At 42.2% G+C, this 21,095-nt stretch overlaps 1 protein-coding gene across 7 annotated transcripts in view; it reads right to left on the bottom strand.

Moving 5' to 3' along the window:
* Positions 1 to 21,095, bottom strand: part of Esrrg (estrogen related receptor gamma) — a 582,336-nt gene that overhangs the window by 172,335 nt on the left and 388,906 nt on the right. For all 7 annotated transcript variants that reach the window (XM_036202303.1, XM_036202307.1, XM_036202304.1 and 4 more), the window contains one exon: positions 10,088 to 10,503. In XM_036202303.1, the coding sequence (XP_036058196.1) occupies positions 10,088 to 10,490 (403 nt within the window). In that variant the 5' untranslated portion in view covers positions 10,491 to 10,503. The remainder of the gene's footprint in view (positions 1 to 10,087; positions 10,504 to 21,095) is intronic.

Genomic DNA, 21,095 nt, shown 5'->3' on the forward strand with positions numbered 1-21,095 from the left:
CTCCCTGCATTTGACTTTTGACTGAGTGTGCTGGCTTTCTTCTGAGTCTGAAGAATCACATTAACCCACATCTTCTTCATTAATCATCAGAAAGGCATCCAGATCAGCAGGAGCTCCGGACAACCCTGCTCTCATGACTTCTTCTTTCCCTGGGTCCTTCAGGTGGACATTCTTGTTTATTCCAACTCCATTTAGCTATAGCTAATTTTGGCTTTGTCGAAGGAAGAGAATTGTCTCATTATATAAAAACAAGCATTTTCAAAGCCACAAAACATCAAGTTGTTCTTAAAAGACTTGGCTTCTAGTCAAGGGAGGCGAGAAGGTAGCTAGCGCCATGTCAACAAAGGTACTGGTCCTTTTATTTGAGCTTATCATGTAATCAAAGAATAGCCTCTAGGCTCTTCATCAGTCAACAGATAATGTTGATCATAGTGGCAGGTGCTGAGGGAAAGGCCAGCGGAACTGTAGGCAAAATATCAGATTCACTTCACTTCCTGAGAAGTCCCAACACCAGGGCAAAAATTCTTCTTTGCAAACCAGCCAGGAACTGAAGTGACCCACAAGTCCCTGAGACTGGGAAGGACCATCGGGTGGAAGACTCTACCAGCTAAAGCATGCAAGTCCCAGGGGATCTTTGGAATACAAAAGGTGGGGAGATGGCTTCCTTCCAGTGAGAGAATGCCTCAGACAGGGGTGTCTGAAGAGACAGGGTTGAGATCACTCACTACCTGGGGAGGAAGCAGGCTTCCTGCTGGTCCCAGGACTTGATCTGGGGGAATTTCTAATCAGAGATTTAGTTAAATAAAGTTTCAGGAGAATGAATAAGAGAGCATGATATGTGAGTTGTGATTGCAGGCTTGAGGCAGGGGCTGGAGGAACAGCTCAGAGGTTAAGAACACCTACTGCTCTTACTGAAGACCTGGGTTTGATTCCCAGAGCCCATATGCATATGTAGAGATAAATTATTATAAATGACAGCTTTACTTTTTCTAGCTTCTATAACATAGGCCCTGTTTCAAGGGCACTAATATTAGAGTTTCATTTAAAATACAAGTCTGACGTATGCTTTTAGAATTGTCTAAAAAGCTTATTATTTTTTCAGTTATAGCTATTGCAATTGTGTCATGGCAATGACAGTCCAGTATTTTTGTCTTGGGGACAGTGTCAGACGTATTCCAGCTAGCCTGGTAATCACTACATAGATGAGGAATTTCTGATCCTCTTGCCTCCACCTTCAGAGTTTTGGGATTTCATGCATGTGCTGCTATGCCCGGCTTTTATATGGTGCTAGGATGGGACGCAGGGCCTCATAAATGCCAACTGAGTCACATCCCCAGCCCTTTGCATAACTGTTCATTTTAGTGCTGGGGATGGGAGATGGGACTTCATGTATCCCAGGGAACTGTTCTACCACTGAAATATATATATCCCTACCCTAAGGTATTTTAAAAAATAAAATAATAACACTGTGTGTGATATAACATTGTGATGTGTTCTCACTTCTTTCCAAGCACCTTGAAAGGACACAATAGTGGAACATAAGACCAGACACTTGGCACCTATATTACTCAAAACGTTAATTCTGTTTGCTTAATTTGACAGTGAATTCAGCTGGGCATTTAAATGTGGTACAAACAGCTTTGTTGCAACTGGGAGGGTAGCTCTTCCACAACATTTGCCGTGAAGGACTAGACACTTGGGTGCAGTCCTCAACACCACATAATGAAATAAACCAGAAAATGTTTCACTGCTGATTCTTAGAATTTCCTCTCTGAGGCCCTCACACCCTCGCACAGCTGAGTTCTTATCTACTGCACAGACACTCTGAAAAGCAGACATCAAAATGACACACACACTCAAGTGGCTTTCAAAAATACAGTGTGTGCACAACATTCCTAAAATACACAGAAATAACACTAAATGTTCTTCTGTTGAAATGGGAGTTTCTCTCCTAAAATCAGAGAGGTGAGGATCATTGAGTTTATATTCTCCAGTCCTAGATCAAAAACTGACTGTGTATGGGACACGGTGCTATTGTAATTTTGACATTCTAGAGGTTGAGTCAGGAGAACCAAGAGTTTGTGGCCAACCTGGGCCACACAGTGAGATTCCATAGGCAATGCAATCTACGAGAATAATCACTTTGGCTTTACATAATCCAAAAAGCTAACATTTTAAATCAACCATTAATTACTTTATCTTAATTTGCAACCATTCTGTTTTATGTATCACTAGCTAATATGCATGTATATGTTTAGATGTAACTATACTCATATATGTGTAGATATACTATCACATATGTGTATATCTAGCCATACATATACATGTATATACAAACATATACACACATGTGCATATATACACAGATATATACATACACATGTATGTACACACATGCATGTACCTATATGCACACACATATATTTATGTATAAACACATATATATAAATACATACATGCACATATATGTATTTGTCTACATATGCATATATATATATACATGCCTATACATGTACATATACTCATACATATATGCACACAGACACTTGTATCATAATGCTCACAGGTGAATAGTACACACAAGGCTAAAGAAGTAAGAAAACAAACACATAGAAAATTCTGATTCTTGAGAAAGCAAAAATATTCACAAAGCTGAGGTGACAGTTTAAAAAAAAAAAAAACTATCAACATTGTGAATTTACTTAAATTTTGACCATCCACTTAAATAAAGCACACATACACTAGCTGCCTAGGAAGCATGCAGTGTGAACCTGATTGCTCAATATGCCTACACAGTTGCCAGGAGATTGTTTGGGTCTAGAGAGAATTCAGCCTAACTATGACCAGGAAGTCCAGTGGAACCCTGCCCTTGTGTTCTTAAGAACCAAACTTGGAGTACTTTTCCATTTATAAATAGCTCAATAAATAAATCAAAGCCATCAGTGCAAGACAGAGCAGGGGTGCTACCCACACACTCGCAGGTAGCTAATATCCTAAGTAGTTTAACTTCTACTGTCTGGTTCATTCCTGGGTAAGTCTGCTGACCGGTGACCTTCAACCACCTGAACAACAGAACAACTTCCCTGATGGTCCTGGAAATCCTCGGGAAATGGATCCCTACCTGCTGCAGAGGAAGTCAGCAATATTCCTACTCTGAAAATGAACACTGGATCAGCAAGGGGTAATGTAGGCATGAGATCACCTCTGTAATTTAGAATTTGCAACATTAATGCATTTCAAAACTGATTAGCCAGAATTAGCATCAAATGCAAGAAAAAGCGGAAAAGCCAATTAAACTTACCACAAAAACTAGTTCAAGTTCTAAGTTAAAGTGAGTGAATTACAGACAGCAATTCTTTTGAAAATATTACCCCTGTCTTCAATTCTGCCTCCAAGCTGATAATCACAGAGATTCATCAAGTTAACTCAGGCATCCCTGTATTATTTTGGATTTTAATTATAGAGCAGAGTTGAGCTTTTAGGTTGAAATTTACTATAAAGTTCCATAATTATTTTTTCCATGAACTATTTAAGTGGGAGATACTTTAACACATCCCTTTGGAGGCTCATCGGATGCACCTCTCAGTGAGTTCTTACTTTCTCTACTGCTGTAAATGGTCTAAGACTATGATTTTATATGGTGGTTAAAAAAAAAATGATACATTTCTCCAAGACCCTCAGGACCACAAGACCTGCTTCCACAAAGAGTTGCACAAAATAATTCACAGTGCAGAAGCAGTTGGCAGCGCCAGATGCAAGCCTAGGCGCCTTTCCTCAGGAGCCCTTAAGTGAAACTTCATGTTAAGGGGTGTAAGTTGGGATTCTATCAATGCACTTTGTACCTGAGGTCATGGATGTTGGAGAAAGACCCTCATAAAGAATTTGTGAAGATACCAAGGAGACAACAAGAAACAACTGCTCTGTGGCCCAGATCCTGAGTGCATGTGACCTGCAATTAGCCTGGCTAGATGGCACAAGTCCAGCCCAAGTCTGAGCAAGCTCTCTGTTAAGTCCATTTTCTGGAATTGGGAGGGACTAAACGCCATGGCTGGTGTGCACTATTAGGAGATCTGTGAGGGGTGCCTGGGCAGATATTTGGAGGAGGTTATTGGGCTTGGAGATATTGAGCAAGGCTTTCAACCTGTGAATAGAGCAAGATGGTAGGACAAAGGCAGGAAGGGAAAGCAGCTGAACTGTAAGCTACTGTTAGATGCATCTTCCATGACTACTTTGGAACACAAACCCTCCAGGATTTTCAAAATGAAAAGTACAGACTGGACCGACCTCTCGGTCACTGAAAGTGTGCTTCGTCCAGTAAGAAAACAGGACATTTTCATTCAGCAGTAAATCTTGACATAGGACTTTAACATATTTGCACATATGAGATGTCATTTCTGTGGTTGTTGTTGGTCTGGTCAGAACATTTGACAAGTACTGGACCAGGCAGAGATTAAATATCTTGGGACAGCAAATATGTCTTAGGGACTGTGTTCTATACAATTTGTTTCATTGTTTTATTGAACTTTTAACGCTGTTTAAAACCTGTAAGTCTAAAGTACTGTCTAAGGCCCCAGTGTTCAAATTAAAATCTGCAAATGGTGCTCTCTGTCTCTGCAGCCCTTGAACCCCACATTGACACGTTTTGTGTATGTGAGTGTCTTTGTTTTGTTTTCTACCACAAAGTTATTTATTTTTGAGGTATGAGAAATAAAAGGCAGGACCTAATGCATATCAGGCAAGTGTGCTGCCACTGAGCTACATCCTGAGCACTTTTTCTTGCTGACAGGATCTCACTGTGTAGCACAAGCTAGTCTTGAACTCACAGGCTCTCATTTCAGCTTCCCCAGGGCTGCGATTGCAAACACATACCACATGCTCAGTGGGGAACTCAGTGTTTAATGCAAGTTCCAAGATTCTGTTTTCTTTGTTTATGTTTTCCTATGTTTTTGGGGTGTGTGTGTGTGTGTGTGTGTGTGTGTGTGTGTGTGTGTGTATGTGTGTGTATGTTAACAGAAAATGAGCCTACATTGCTAGGGCCTTACGTAAGCTAGGTAAACCTTCTACCACTAGACCACTGGGCACTGTCTGCTCCAAATTCTATATTCAAATCCTACATTCCTAAACATATAATTTCCTGTTTTGAAATGAGGGCAGGGAGGCTTTGTTTATAAAACCAATTTTCATTATTCTAATATTGGAATAAAAGCTTTAACAACCTAGTGTTTTCTGTTAAATGTATTGATTTGTTTTATGTATGTATTCTTTTTGAAAACAAAAAGTCCAAAGAAAATTGCTAGGGACAAGGAAAATAAAAAACAAAAACAAAAACCTTCCCCATTTATATATGAATTACAACCCAAAGTAGAATTAGAAAAAAAAATGAGAGCAATGATGTCATACCTCCCAAATTAATAACAAGGAGACAGGCAGCCATCACAATCCTGTCAACTGTTAGGGTAACATTGGACAGAAATGTCAAAGTCCTTACAAGTTCTTTTCTAGCAACTTAATGGCTGGGATGTGGGCAAATGGAGACTAGAAGCTCAGATATATAAGGCCCTGGGTTGCCTCCCTAGCTCTCCACAAAACCAAGCAAAAAGCCCCCAAAAGCAAGGCCTTGAATCTTGCCCACTTCTGACCTTACCCAGTAGTTCCTTGGAAATAATTAATAAATAGCATATGCCTTTCTATTTGGCATTCAATGAAATCCATAATTAATTGTCCTTTCAAGAGTAAAATACCATAGTTGGCTTTGAAAGAACAATCCTCAATACTTTTTTGTCAAAGCTTGCCTCGATATATGTTTAGTTCCAACTTCACAAATTATTTGGTACACTTTCTCATTCCTTTTGTCTTTTTCTTTAAGTTGGATCCCTTCTATGGAGGCCAGGCTGCCTTCAAACAGGCAGCCTCCTGCCTCCACCTTCCCAGACACAGAGGTTGTAGGTATGCAGTACCATGGCCAGTTTGGGTTTTGTTGTCTGTCTCTTTTTTTTTGTTTGTTTGTTTGTTTTTTGTTTTGTTTTTTGAGACAGGGTTTCTCTGTGTAGTTTTGCACCTTTCCTGGATCTTGGTCTATAGACCAGGCTGGCCTCAAACTCACAAAGATCTGCCTGCCTCTGCCTCCAGAGTGCTGGGATTAAAGGCATGTGCCACCACCGCCCAGCTGATCCAACTTTTTGAAAATATGTTTTTACTTTAAAGATTTTAATTGGATTTATTTCCAATTTTAGAGTTGGGCTACATTTTATTTCATAAAATAGGATGTGTTTCCTTGTCCATCCTTTTAAACTCATATTTATTACACGTCAGTAATCAAATAAATCCACCAAATAAGTCATATAGTAAGAAGAAAGATTCTTAAGAGGCACTACTGCCCACAGATTAGCCTTTGGATACACATGTTTCTTAGGTAGTCACAGAGACCAGAACCAGACTCTGGTGAGGCAGAAGTCATACTTACATAATGTCCTGGCCATCGGGGCTGTGAGACAGAAGTAGGCAGGCCTGGTTCTCAAGGGGACTTACGTAATCTCTGCTCATTCCCTGAAGAGTTCACAGGGAGGGGAGGGGAACACTACTACCTGTCAAGGATAATTTGTTTCGATGCTGCCCTGAGTCCCAAGAACCGCTCTCTGCCCCTTCCTCATAGGAACACAGACTTGTGAGACTGCAACATGCATGGGCTACTTTCAACATCCTTGGAGTTCAGTCACCACTGTTTGGCCACAAAAAGGTGGGTCTGTTCCAATCTTTCTTACAATTACCGGCCTAATTATTACATTATACTTTCACAATTTAATCCCTTTATTTGCCTCACTGCCTTTTTGGGGCTAAGTGAACAGCACAGTGTGAACCCTGATGATGTGGCTAGCAGGGTAGCCTTACAGAGTGTGGCCCAGCTGCCAGCTCCAAGCACAGCCAGGTGGGCAAGACCAGAGTGCTAATCGGGACAGTGACATCTCTGTCTCCTGCTCAAAATCCTTGAAACTCACTCTCCCCAGTGTGGAGGAAGATCCAGCACTCTGCATCTATGCCAAGAATCACCCTGTGCCTTGCTCTGCTAAGCTTTGGGTAACGGCCGGCATCCTACAAGATAATCACACCCAGAACATGGATGGCTCTCTGCCAGTGGCTGTTCAGTCAATAACTATTTTGTTCACATCACAGGAATAATCTGTTAAAAACAAAGCAAAACCAAACATCAAGCAAAAAAAAAAAAAAGCAAAAACAAAAAACAACTATTAGTATTTCCTCTGACATACTCTGTCTCAACCAAGTACAGGGAAGAATAAACTTCAATCCTCTCCACTATTCTAAGAAGTTGATGGCCCCACAATGCAAGAGACTTGTAGAGGAAGATTCCATCTTAACCCACAAGCTTGAGTAATAGGATTTGCAAAAGATGCTGAGAAGATGAAATGGAACTCCAGCCAGCACAGTATGGGGATCATGCAGGCTCTGGAAATATTTGTTGGTAAATGGTACTGGTTTCTACTGTGAGAGTCGGCTGCTTTTATCAGCCTAGACTGTATTTGTTCATTCATACAAAAACATTTATCTTCATGTCAGGTGAAAGGCTATATAAATTTAACAAGAAGTACTAACAATTTGAATTTTATATACTCTGTAATCCTAGGATTATAGTAATGTTGGCCAATGGCTGCTACAACAAATCAAAGGTTTGGGGTGTTTTCATCCTTAAATTTTGCCACTATCAGTGAAGAGGATGAAAATATACTTCATCCAAATGCCCCAGTGAATACCCTTACATTTGTTGTTGTTGTTGTTGTTGTTGTTTCTGGTGGTGGTTAAAGGAATTGAACCCAGGGACTTGTCTATGCTAAGTCCATGCTAGGTCCCTGAGCTTCATCTTCAACCTCTACATGTGACTTTGTTATTACTTCTGTCCTTAAGCAGTGTACCAACTAGGTATGGGTGCTTACAATAAGATCCAAGGGTTGAAGGATTTTAACAAGGAAAAAACAAAGCCTGGTCTTCTGACCCAGAAAATGGGAAGATGCATCTATTAGTATTGAATGAATTCATGAATATACTACATGAACTTCAATGTATATTTCACTTCAAATCACAAGAGCCTATGGAAATGTCTGTTCTATTACATAAGTGCTATGATGTCTTGAACAGTGTATGATCCTAGGGTTTCAGGCATAGTAACTATGAGTCTAGAAATGAGCTTACATTTAGCATCATCTTTGTGTGATACCAGTAAACCCTGTGTTCTCAGCCACAGATGAGGAAGCTACAAGAAAGAATGTAAATGAAAAGGGAAAGGGAGTGGTCCAAGGTAGAGCATGTACTCAGCATGCATGGGGCTTGGCCTCCATCCCCAGTATCCAATGTCAAACACAACAAAAAGCAAGGATGGGGAGCTACTCCACATGCACAGAAGAGGTGCAAAAATATGTACAAAGTATTAGTTCTTAGCAAGGGACACCTTTCTTATTTATAAATACCAGTAGACCATGGCCCTTAAGGTTCTGAATAGCCTGATTTCACTTATGTTCCAGAAAGGGCCTTCCAATACCTGGTAGGATACCATTGGTAAATCAGTATCATTGTTATTCAGGGTGGCATTCTCAACCTCAGCACCTAGAAAACTGTGGCATCTAGCTTGCCAGGCTCACACCAGAGACTCTTGTTGAATTAGTCTAGGAGGAGGCCTAGGGTTTGCATTTGTTAGTGATGCTGACAGTTCTGGCCCAGCCATCACACTTGGAGGATCACCAGTACATTAATACAGCACAGTACACTGACTCATCACCCTGACTTCATGTTAGGGATCACTTAGGAACTGACAAAAATCCTCCATAGCCTTGGTCATAGCCAAGACAAATTAATACAGAACTTAGGGGCTTAGGCTCTGGGAGAAATATCTAAGAACATTGTTTCCAGGAAAATCCCAATAATCAGAAAAGCTTGGGAAGTATAGATACATGAAAAGTAAGACTTTATGTATATGACTAGCTGTTGAACATACATATATTAGGGGCTGGGATGTGGCTCAGTGGTAGAGTGCATACAGAAGACCTGGAGTTCAACCCCAACATAAATATAACATCTATTTGTCTGTCTGTCTGTCTACCTGCCTGCCTCTATCTATCTATCTATCTATCTATCTATCTATCTATCTATCTATCTATCTACCTATCTTTATCTATCAACCCCTCTGTGTGTGTGCACAAGCATGCATGTATATACCATGAACAGAATAATTGTTGTGCTTTAGACCCTTCATATATGATTAGTTTTTCTTTCCCTCATGCACGTCAAAAGTGTGTCACAAGGGATACACACACATACACGTGTGCGCACACGCATCTATGCTGAGTTCTATATTTGTATATGACTAGTTTAAAGGAGCAGGTACAAATTTGAATCATTCTTTGTTTTGCATAGGAAATAAGCATGTTATTTCTAAATCTAGATATTTATAAAGGTTTGGTTATACATCACTGGCATTTGTTCAGAGATATGTTATATACTTAAATGCAATTTCCTTGGCATAATTTTTATATAAATTCATTCATAAACATGGGAAACATATACCCAACTACAAGGAAAAGATGTGGAATTCATGACAAATATGTCTAGAGCGGCAGTTCTGAAGCTGTGACCCTTGGACTGCCAGGATCATATCTTTGGCAATTTCTGAGGAATGTAAATTCTCAAGCACCACCACAGGTCTGGAGAGAGAACACAGTAATCTGCATGTTAGTGAGATTGTGAAGAGATTTTAATATAGAAGCATGGTACAGAAGCATTGGTCTCGACACTTCCTCAAATCTATGAGCAAAGCAATGTGATGAACAGCACTATGAACCTTGAGTGCACTGCTCAGCTGTTTTGCAGACCTACCACGCTCTCTGAAACTCCTTCACTATCATTGCCTACAGAGAACTCCACAGTGAAACAGGAGGGGTGTGGTGTACACCTGGAAAGTGGTTATTCCATAACTCCATGTAGTTGTGTTTTCTAAATAGTATTATTGGTGTGTATGGCATGAAATAGGAAAATAAGCAAGCACCAGAGAAGAGAAATAGAGTTGGATGGGGTAGGCACTCACCTTGGATCGTCCTCTTGAAGAATGCCTTGCAGGCTTCACATGATGCAACCCCATAGTGGTAGCCAGAGGCAATGTCGCCACACACTAAGCACAGTCTCTTGGGCATGGAGTTGAGCATATATTCACACTTGGTCTGGGGATCCTCAACGATGGTGCTGGAGCAGTCATCATACAGTTTCCGGACAGGCCCGCTACCTCCCAGGATAGGAGCAGAGGGGTAGAGAGGTGGCGAGTCCAGTCCGTTCTGATGGCCATTCATGGTTGAACTGTAACTCCCACTGGCGTCGGAAGAACCACCAGGGCTGTGGTGGTTGACGCTGTCCGTCAGGGAGGCTGGGCTGGAGGGTTCCGTCTTGATGAAGGACGAACAGCTGGAATCAATGTGTCGATCTTTGTTTGACATTCTGCAGAGAAGCCTGAGAATGAGGAGGAGACAGGGAGAGAAAGAGAGAGAAAGAGAGAGAATGTTAAACAGTCCCAAAGATGTCGACACATAGACATGGCTGAGGGGACTATAAAGAAAGGGGAGAAAGAGAGCAGCAGTATTGGTATGTTAAAGGCATTGCTCTTTAAGAGTGCTTCCTAAGGGCTGGGACTACCCATCATTCACTCTCCAGTCAATACCTCTTGTTCTACAAGAAGGTAATCAGCATAAGGGCATGACAGGGTTACATCAAAGCTCCCAGACAGGCCATAAACAAATGCTCTAAAGGGTCCGGCAGCTTTTATTTTATCTTTCTCTTGAAGAACCACTGTCAATACTACCCCGGCTCTCCAGATTCTAAATTTATCAACAGTGCTGTGGTGATTTGCAAAGTCCCTGTCATTCCTCAAATTGCATTTATCTCCACTCCATGTTCCACTCCACATCCAGATGCTGGATTCACTTTATCATCAACAGAATCCAACTTTTCCTTTGCAGCCAGCACAGATATTCTCAGGCTCCGTGATGATGGTTTGTAAGCACCAACTCACCAGTTTCACGAAACTTAGAGAAAGACTGACAACATTGATTAGTAAATAATCTGTGCAAGTGCAAGCATGGTGTGTGTCTGTGTGCGTGTGTCTGTGTGTGTGTGTGTCTGTGTGCGTGTGTCTGTGTGCATGTGTGCCCATGCCTACGCACATGCCTCAGAGAGAGGGAAAGGAAAAGAGAATTGTTGAGAGATGGATCTAAAAACTTCTGCTTGAATTCTACAGTACCCATGAGTTAGGAAATCCGAGACATCCTGTGCTGTAGCATAGAAAAGTATCTCATCGTTTTAGAAAAATGAGATTTATGATGGTCCTCTCCTTGACTCCCCCTTAACATCACACCTTGTGAAAAGCTCTAGGATGAAGTGCCTAACCTGACAAACTATTTCTCTAACCTAAAAGAAACACATCACCCCCTCTCTCCATTGGCCCCATAAGTGGGTAGATTTCTATAAAGGTAATTAGATGCAAAGTCGTAATTGTTCCTCTTGGCTTTCTGCCTCACCACGGTGTAAAACTCCTCTTAGGTAAGCCTCTGAGAACCCCAGTAGCCACTATGAAGAGGTGACAGTTGAGAGAGGGACTTAGATAATTGCTTCCCAGTGGAAAGTTGATTTATGGGGATCCCACTGTGTGATGGTCATTCTCTAGGATTTGGGGGAGTAGTCACAGTATAGCAGAATGGATGCAATTATCACTTCCACTATAAATCTAATGATATTTTATTACTGAACAAATTTCATGCCATCCTTCATGTCTCCCTTCCCCCATCGTTTCAATTCCTTTTAAATAAAGGGAGAGTACTGAGGAATTTCCCATCAGAAATGTCCACCTCACTCTTCTAAGTGGGCAGTCTCACGAACAAAGCACAAAGGCAGGGATTTGCCTCTCCCTCGAATACATTTCACTGTGGGAACATCTCTGCTCCCTGAAGCCAAGCCATATCACCATGTGCTGAAAGGAGGAAAAAGCCACCCCAAGGCCCCCTTGCTTTCCCTTCCCCAAGAACCAGGGAAAGAAAAACTATCCCCCTTGCCAGCCCTGGAGACAGCTTCCTCTCCCTCCTGCATCTGCTTGTCCCCGTCACTGCTAATGAGCATTGTAATTAATAGATCTTTCTCCTTGTCCCCCTGCCTGCACTCTGGGCTGAGCATTCTCCTCAAGAAAGAAAGAAAGCTGGTCGGTGGCTGGACTTACAGCAGCGCTGGGACTTCCTTTTAATTTAAAACTCTTAGGTTGCCACTTCACTTACTCCTTATAAAGACCGGACTGCTCGCATATACATTATGATCTCAGGCTACTGGTTAGAATTATTAGGCTACTAAACCAGAGATGCTCTCTCTCCCCTTCTCTTCTCTCACAACTATGACCATTAACTCCTTCACTGCCCCCTCCCCAGCACTTTCTTTTTTCCATCCTCCTAAGCACTCCTGCAGTGGGGTACTGCTTTGAACTGCCTGATCACAAACAGACCACCTCTTCTCCAGGCGCTCCTCTGCCCGTGCCTTTAAAAGTCATGGTCGCTCATCTCAGTCCCCTATGGGTTGTTTCGTTATTGCTGCTGGTTTTGTGTTTTTGTTTTTCTCCTTGACTTCTAAAATTTGTCATCTACTAGTTTACGGAACAGGGCCAGAAATTAACATGCCATTTATGGGACAGCTATTTGCTAAGTGTACATGTCAAAGGCGCGTTGTTCAGATCTATCCATGAAAAATGAGGAGGATACTTTAGCCAGCTGCCTCATTCAAAACCTCAGTCCACACTTTACAGTAACCTGGAAGCTAGCAGGGAGTTCAGGGGGCATTGCTGCCAAGGAAGCTCCTGGAACAGGGACAGGATCTTCGAAATGAAATCTGGTCACTCAAGTCACAAACAAAAACAAACCAGCTGGATTTGCACTGTAGATGTATGTGGTTCTTTTCCAACATAAACTGCCCTTAATTAATAACTTTTGCCTAGTGGAAATATGTATAAGATTGTCATTAATCAAAGGCTTATGGGTGCGCCAGACACTGAGGTGAACATAAATACTACCTCATTTAATGTTTGACACATCCGTCTTGTGTGTGTGTGTGTGTGTGTGTGTGTGTGTGTGTGTGTGTGTGTGTATGCCTAGGAGGAGCTTACCTTTAAGAAATTAAGCATCAGATGTTCTGAAGTGCAATGAAGGTTATATAGCCAGGAATTAGAAGTGCAGTTTGAACCCACATCTCATTCCAAACTTTGGAACAGAAATGTCTAGAAGCCAACAGAGCTTTTAATAATGTTTACGTATATTCTACAATGTAATTGAGAAGCTGGACAGATAGGTCAGTGGTTAAGGGCATGTGGTGCTTTTGCAGAAGAACATTAGTTTGGTTCACAGAACCCACAACAGGTGACTCACAACTGCCTGTATCTCTCTCTGGCTCCAATGCATCCTACAGACCTTCTTCTGACCTCTACAGACACTACACTCATGTGCATATAACCTGCCCTGCAATGTACATGTAATTCATTATTTTTAGTTTAATAGTCTTTAAAATATACTACCCTGGGCCCTAGAACACATACCTGTAACCCTATCTGCTGGCAAGATTACAATAAGGGCCCCACAAATACAATACATGTCTGGACTATAAACAGTGAGTTTAAGGCCAGCACTGGTGACCTGCACCTGTATGCTCAGGCCTGCCTGAGGAGTCCGAGATATGTGGGTACTGGGTCCTGATAGCTAGCATCCTAGCCTACTTGCCACAGTCCAGGCTAGCAAGAGACTCTGTCTCAAAATTTAAAAAAAAAAAAAAAAGAATGAATGAAAAAAGAGGACAAGGAAGAGAAGGAGGAAGAAGCAAAACAAGTAAAAAACGTGGACAGCACCTAAGAATGAACAACCAAGGATGTTCACCACGTAGGCCCACACGTGTAGGCACCTGTAAACATGTGCACACTTGCATGCACATGCACATATGCGCACACACACACATACACAGTATCTCACATACAAAAAACACAAAACACATATATAAAAATGTTGAGGATGTAGTTGAGGAATAGGTTACTTGCATGAGGTCATGAGTTCAAACCTGGTACAACTAAATACATAAATAAAAATAGCTGAGACAGCCAGGGTAGAGAAGGTATGCACAGAGACCAAAAAGGGACAGAGGTACACACAGGGACCAGCAGGGACAGAGGTACACACAGGGACCAGCAGGGACAGATGTACACACAGGGACCAGCAGGGGACAGAGGTACACACAGAGACCAGCAGGGGACAGAGATACACACAGGGACCAGCAGGGGACAGAGGTACACACAGGGACCAGCAGGGACAGAGGTAAACACAGAGACCAGCAGGGACAGAGATACACACAGGGACCAGCAGGGACAGAGGTACACACAGGGACCAGCAGGGACAGAGGTACACACAGGGACCAGCAGGGACAGAGATACACACAGAGACCAGCAGGGATAGATATACACACAGGGACCAGCAGGGACAGAGGTACACACAGAGACCAGCGGGGACAGAGGTACACACAGAGACCAGTGGGGACAGAGGTACACACATAGACCAGCGGGGACAGAGGTACACACAGGGACCAGCAGGGACAGATGTACACACAGAGACCAGTGGGGACAGAGGTACACACAGGGACCAGAGGGGACAAAGGTACACACAGAGACCAGCAGGGACAGAGGTACACACAGGGACCAGCAGGGACAGAGGCACACACAGAGACCAGCAGGGACAGAGGTACACACAGGGACCAGCAGGGACAGAGATACACACAGAGACCAGCAGGGGACAGAGGTACACACAGGGACCAGCAGGGACAGAGGTACACACATAGACCAGTGGGGACAGAGGTATGCACAGGGACCAGCAGGGACAAAGGTACACACAGGGACCTTCTGCTCTGGCTTCTTAGCTAACTCCTCTGCTATTCAGCTGTAATGGAGAGGGAACAGCCCCCCCCCTCCCCCGCTGATTCTCCCTGTTGAGTGAAGCCCAAACAGAATCCCCCAAAGAACACAGTTGTCTCCTAATCACAGCTGAGCTCATTACAATGAACACTTCCTAGACACCATTACATTATAACCTGAAACCACAGCTAGTCTTAATTCTCCAGCTCCTGGTCTCGGAAACGCTACAGCTCTATTATTCAAGCCTGAAATATTCACAACTATCTATAAATTCAATTGTCAGCTGGTGGGTTTTATTCTAGACTTCACTTCAATCTAAAATTAGAGGCACTAAAATTCACATTAACTCTAAGAGGAATGTACTGAATAGACTTTATTTCAAAAGAACACCTTTTTGTCAGAAAGAGCCGTTTTCAGGATGACGGCTTTATCTGTAGCCAAAGTGAATAAGCCCAATTCCATATTATGCTGTTAATGCAGAAATTTTAGGTCACATTGGATTAATAAAAAAGGTCTAAATTTAGTTAAGAATTATGAATAGAAATAACATGTGTCAAAATGTGTAGGAAATATTTACTCTAAAGCTTCAATACAGTTTACGTTTACTTTATTATTTTAGGTGAAAAGAAAAGGACAAGGAGAAACAGCTTTCAGAAACCCTGTGAAGGAGGTAGAGGGGAATTATCAAGAACACCTTAAAGCTCAGGGGTAGAGGCCTGCCTAGCTAGCGTGCATACGGTTCTGGGTTCAATTCTCAGAACTGGTCTTTTTTATTTTTAATGACAATGACATTTTTATAAAAGGGACAAAGTCTGTGGAACTTAACAACCTCCCTGAAATGTAAGGACTTTAAGAAACTCTTGCCATACTGCTTAAGACATGCACTCAAGCACTTCTGATTACCATGCCTCCACATAGAAATACTTCTCAGTCATGCCTAGGGGTCTGCAAGTTATTATTTTATATTTTATATTGCTTATAATTATATGAAATACTATATTGATAACTATTTGCATATTAATTAGATTAATTATATAGATTATTTTAGTGCTAGGTATTAAAGACGAGAAAATCCAAACTTCTTAGTAAATGCACTATTTAATTACCTATAGTGAACATTTGTGCAGAGAGACAGAAAAAGTGGAAAAAAGGAAATGATCAATTAAAGTTGCGGCTGTAGGGGAAACAAGACAACAATTTGTGAGTTAATATTCAATTTATATCATAATTACAAGCTCATTGTTTCTAGCAATACAAGGTCTATGTAAGCTGGATTGAAGGGTCCCCAGTTCGAGTCTTCACAGTTCTACATCCACATGCAGGGTGGTCAACATTTCAAAGAAGGGATCCAAGCTTGGCAAACACTTTTGTTTGTTAAATGCTGATATACAAAAACTTTCAGTGATATTACTTATTTTTAGCCAGTTCCTCAAAATATGAGTTCTTTCCTAAGTATTTGCTAAATTTTTGTAAGTCTGAGTGTACACGCTGTGCTCCATGCTCATGCTCAGGGCTTGCAGATGGCAGAAGTAGGTGTCAAATCCCCTGGAACTGGAGTTACATGCAATTGTGAGCCACCATGCAGGTGCTGAGAACTGAACCCAGGGGTTCTGCAAGAGTGCAATTAACTGCTGAGCCATCTCTCCAGCCCCCAACCAGGAGTTTCTGATGCATTACACTTATGTATGTATACACATGTGCATGACATGACATGTATGTAAGGTCTGAGGACAGCTTGCTGGTTCTACCACTCAGGTTCTAGAGAGAAAATTCAGTTGTGAACGTTCTTCTGCAAATGCCTTTCCTTCTGATCCCTCTCCCTAGACCCAAATATGGGTTCTTAACGCATCTGTGTTTTATTTGCCTTTGTGTTTGTTTGTTTTGAAACAGGGTCTTGTGATTTAGCCCAGGCCCTCAGTATTCCTAATGTGGGATGACAGGAAAGCAGCTCTATTTTACCAAGCGAATTTTGCACAAAAGGAGCCTATTTCCTAATCCTATAAAAGAAAGGGAAAAAAGCTAAAAACCAAACAAATAGAGAAGGGTCACAATCCCGCAGTCTCTGAAGTTGAGAGCAGAAGCAGGAGACGAGGAGTCGGAAGCCATTCTGGGCTATGCATCCACGATGTCTCACAAGAAAAACCAAGTCCATGTCTTACAGGAAACTGTGCAGCAGTCTCCTATCCTCTCTTGATTATTACACTCAGGCAAGGCCTGAAACTTTCCCTATATGTATATCAGTGGCAAACACATTCAGAAGCTAAATAAGGGTTGCTTGATGATGTCACCACTCTGTTTCTTCTGTGATATCCCGGAGGTTCTAAATAGGTACCTGTCATCATTAAAATTCAAAATGTTTTAAAAACATCTCTCCAACATGTGTGCATGAGAACCCAGAAGCCAGAAATGGGGCATGTTTACAAAAGCTTCAGAGGATTTCAGGATCAGAAAGGAGGATGACATGGCTGTCATGGAATTGTCACTCGAAGTAGGCCTGAACAGACAAGGACTGGTCAGTTTTCTACCTTCGGAACTCATCAGAGGAACTATTTAAGTACTTTTGTTTAAAACAAAAATGATGCTCTCAGTAGCCTCTAGTTATTTTTCATCAATGCTTTTACAAGAAGCCCCTAGTCTAAGGCGGCATCCCCTCCAGGGACAGGCTGCAGAGCCAGTGGCCCCAGCTTGGCTCCCCTGGCAGCCTGAGTTACAACTTCAAGCAATACTTTGCAGTGTGGTCCCCACTCCACCCCCTCAACTAATTGCTCTCTGTAAAGTGGCAAAATGTGAATCACTTAGTAAGGAAATGGGCACCAGCTGCTATTGTGAGAGACTGGAGATGCTGAAGAAGGGGAGAGCAGACGAATGAAGTGTCATGTCAGAAATCAACGGTGCAACATGTGATTTGAGAAAACATGACTACTTTAGAGAGACAGGGTGTCATTATGGCTTCACAGTAATACGCTGCTTTGACAACTGCTGTGGCTAACATACCATCATTGCATTAAGGTACACTGGCTTAGCTGGGGAAGGATGAGAAAGGAGTTTTTCTTTTAATAGGAAAGATCTTCAGGTCTGCCTGGTTAACCTCGCACAAGGAGAGTGCTGATAGTAAATGAAGAATCATCAAGCCTGACCCAGATGCTCAGAAGGACACAAACACAGGGTCAACATACACATGCACACACAAGCATGAGTGTCTAATTGTACAAAGGGCAGCCAATTCACTAGCATAGTTTTTTGTGTAACACGATTAGATCACAATCACTTGGTAATGCAGCTTCTTTGAGAGAGGTGCTTGTGCATTTGGTCCAAAAGACTCTAACTTAGCCCATCCCAAGAAAGTGACCTGGCTGTGTAGGCAGGGGATACGGACACAGCGCCCCCCCCCTCCCCGCCCTGGGAAAATCTACCAGGTCCTATTCCTATCTGAGTGGGAAGCTCTCCCATCTCTGCAAGGGTCTTCCCAAATACCCAAAGTTGGGGAGAAGAGGCTTCAGAGCACAGGAAGTGGAACTTTCAGCTCCTGTCTGGATGATGCTTGCACCGTGAACTGTCACTTCAAGCAGGACAACATAACCCTCACATGCACGTCTTCCTCAGTCTTCCTCTACACTGAGTTCATCAGTGCTCCTGGTAATCTTCCAACATTCAAAGCCCCACCCAGAGGACTCTGGGACCGTTCTTGCTGCAAGACCTAGAACAAAGAAAGATGGGAGAGGGGCCCTTTTCTCCTTTTCGGCCCTGAAGGCAGGGGTGAGGGGCAGGGAGAAAATCACCCAACCTCACAAGAGCATGCGATAATGTGTAGAGATTGCTATAGAAACACCCACATCCATTTTTCTACACCTTGGAGCCAAACAGCACCATGGATCACCTTGTTGTGATCCAGGCTGTCTATTTATTCAATTGTTAATTTTCAAGATCAATTTTTAAAGTTTTTTTTCAGGTATGAATGTTTTGCCTGCATGTATATATATGTACTACCTCCATGCCTAGGGCTCACAGAGGTCAGAAGAGGGCTGGAGAATCCCCAGGAACCAGAGTAACAAACAGTTGTGGTCAGACATGTGGGCACTGAAAGCTCTCTTAGCTGCTGAGCCATCTCTCCAGCCCCTTAATTTTATTTTTCAGGACAAGGTCTCATGTAGTGCATGCTGACCCTGAACTTCCTGTGTAGTTGAGGATAGCCTTGAACCCCTGATCCCACTTCCTCTACTCTTTCAACATTGGGATTACAGGCCTGCACCATCACCATCTCGGGCTGAGCTCCAGACTGCTTTTGCTGTAGAAGACCCCTTGTTGCTTTCATATTGCCCAGTGATTTCTCCTCCTTCCTGGTTGATGAGCATCATGGATGAGGAATGGAAAGGCTCTGTGATGTTACCCCGTGTCATATGTGAAGACCATCAGTGGTTTCCATATTTAAGGATGTGATCTGACTAAGATGTGCTGAGCAGCATGATTTATCTTTAGCTTGTTTTCTTGGACCTGTTTCAAACCTGGGGGTGAGCATCTCTTCTTTATAGCTCCTAGACACAGCAAGTGAGCAAATCAATAAAACTATTAAATATATAATAATGCTAGGTAATTGTATACATGAAGTTTTGCATAATTAACTGTCTGAGATTTTCTTTAAAATAATGGGCACTCATGTACCATGGAGTAAGCTTTAAGTCTATGAAATATACAGTTTATACGAACCATGATTCTGCTTAAAACTCCAGCTTAATGATCATCTACCTAGGCTTTGAAGGAAGTACTTTCTTCCACTGCCAAATCCAAATCAATTCTTATGACATTACTTTATAACTAACACGATATTTAACTGATGGTGGCTATTAACTATTATACAGAATGGCATTCAAGTACTGGAACATAGTGGGGGTAAAACCATTTAGTTTAAACAAACTTCTGCCATGTAGTCAATACTATTGAGACAAATTAAGTGTTTTAACAAGTGTATATATTTGTTCTTAATGCAGCTTAATTAACTATGTCCTCGAAGCCGCCCTGAGACATGATACCTGTGGATCTTAAAGAAACTTTCAACGTGCCAAATCAGACACTCAATATGCAGTACACATTGGAAAACAATCATTTCATCTCAAGGAATAATTCTTATTTTACACTAGTTAGTCTCCTGGGAACCCACAGACCAAGGAGCAGAAGGGCTTTAGAACAGAGTGCCCCTGCTGTCAACCTATGAGTATGAGTGTCCCAGGGTGAACAGGGTCACCAGCCCAGAGAGAGCGAAACAGCCCTGGGCATTGGGTGGGGACTATCACTAAAAATGAAGGTTCTCAGAGTGCAAAAACTACCAAAGATAAATCATCAGAATGAAGCCTGTGATGGACTGAACCTAACATTTGCTCGGTCTTAGAGATTTACTACACCATGAGCAGACCTCCTCTGTAGCCAGTCTTCAGGAAAGAAAGAGCCGACTGCTTCTACAAATCTCCGGTCTTTCACACAGAAATATGGATCAATAAAGTTTGCTCCTGTTTAGACAATTCTGTCTTCCAGCAGTCAAGGAGTACACGGCAGAGAAGTCGGTCGGCACAACAGGGGACTGGCAGCTAAATGAAGCCCTTCTCACGTGTCTCGCTGGAGAAGAAACAAACAGACGCTCCACTCACAGGAAGTCTGTACCCTGATCTTTACAAATGACAACAGAATATAGATGCTACACACACACACTCCAATGGTGGAGTTCACAAATCAAACCCAGCTCAATGAAAGCTCTGGCTGCCTGAATGTCCCTTCCTAGTCTTTTGGAAACAATGAAACAGGAAATAAGAATTCTATCAGGAGAGCCTGTAAGTGGAAGTCACCCTTTGCTCATTAATAAAATATTTTGCAAAAGCAGTTACAATTACCCATAGAGCAGCTGCCTCCAGGGAGACAGACTAGATACTTAGAGGGGGGACCCAAATATACCCTGAACTGGGTAAATTGTGGTAGTAAGACAATCTGAATGCTGAGTAGGAATCTTTAAAAAAAAAAAAAGGTTGCTTTAAGCACATAGAAAACTTCTGTACTCAGGGAGAATTGCAACATGACATATCACATCTGCTGGACGGTGCTTAAACTCTATTTATACTTTTAAGGTGATAGCTTAGTC

The sequence above is a fragment of the Onychomys torridus genome, chromosome 11 (genome assembly GCF_903995425.1).
Source record: "Onychomys torridus chromosome 11, mOncTor1.1, whole genome shotgun sequence".
NCBI lineage: Eukaryota > Metazoa > Chordata > Mammalia > Rodentia > Cricetidae > Onychomys > Onychomys torridus.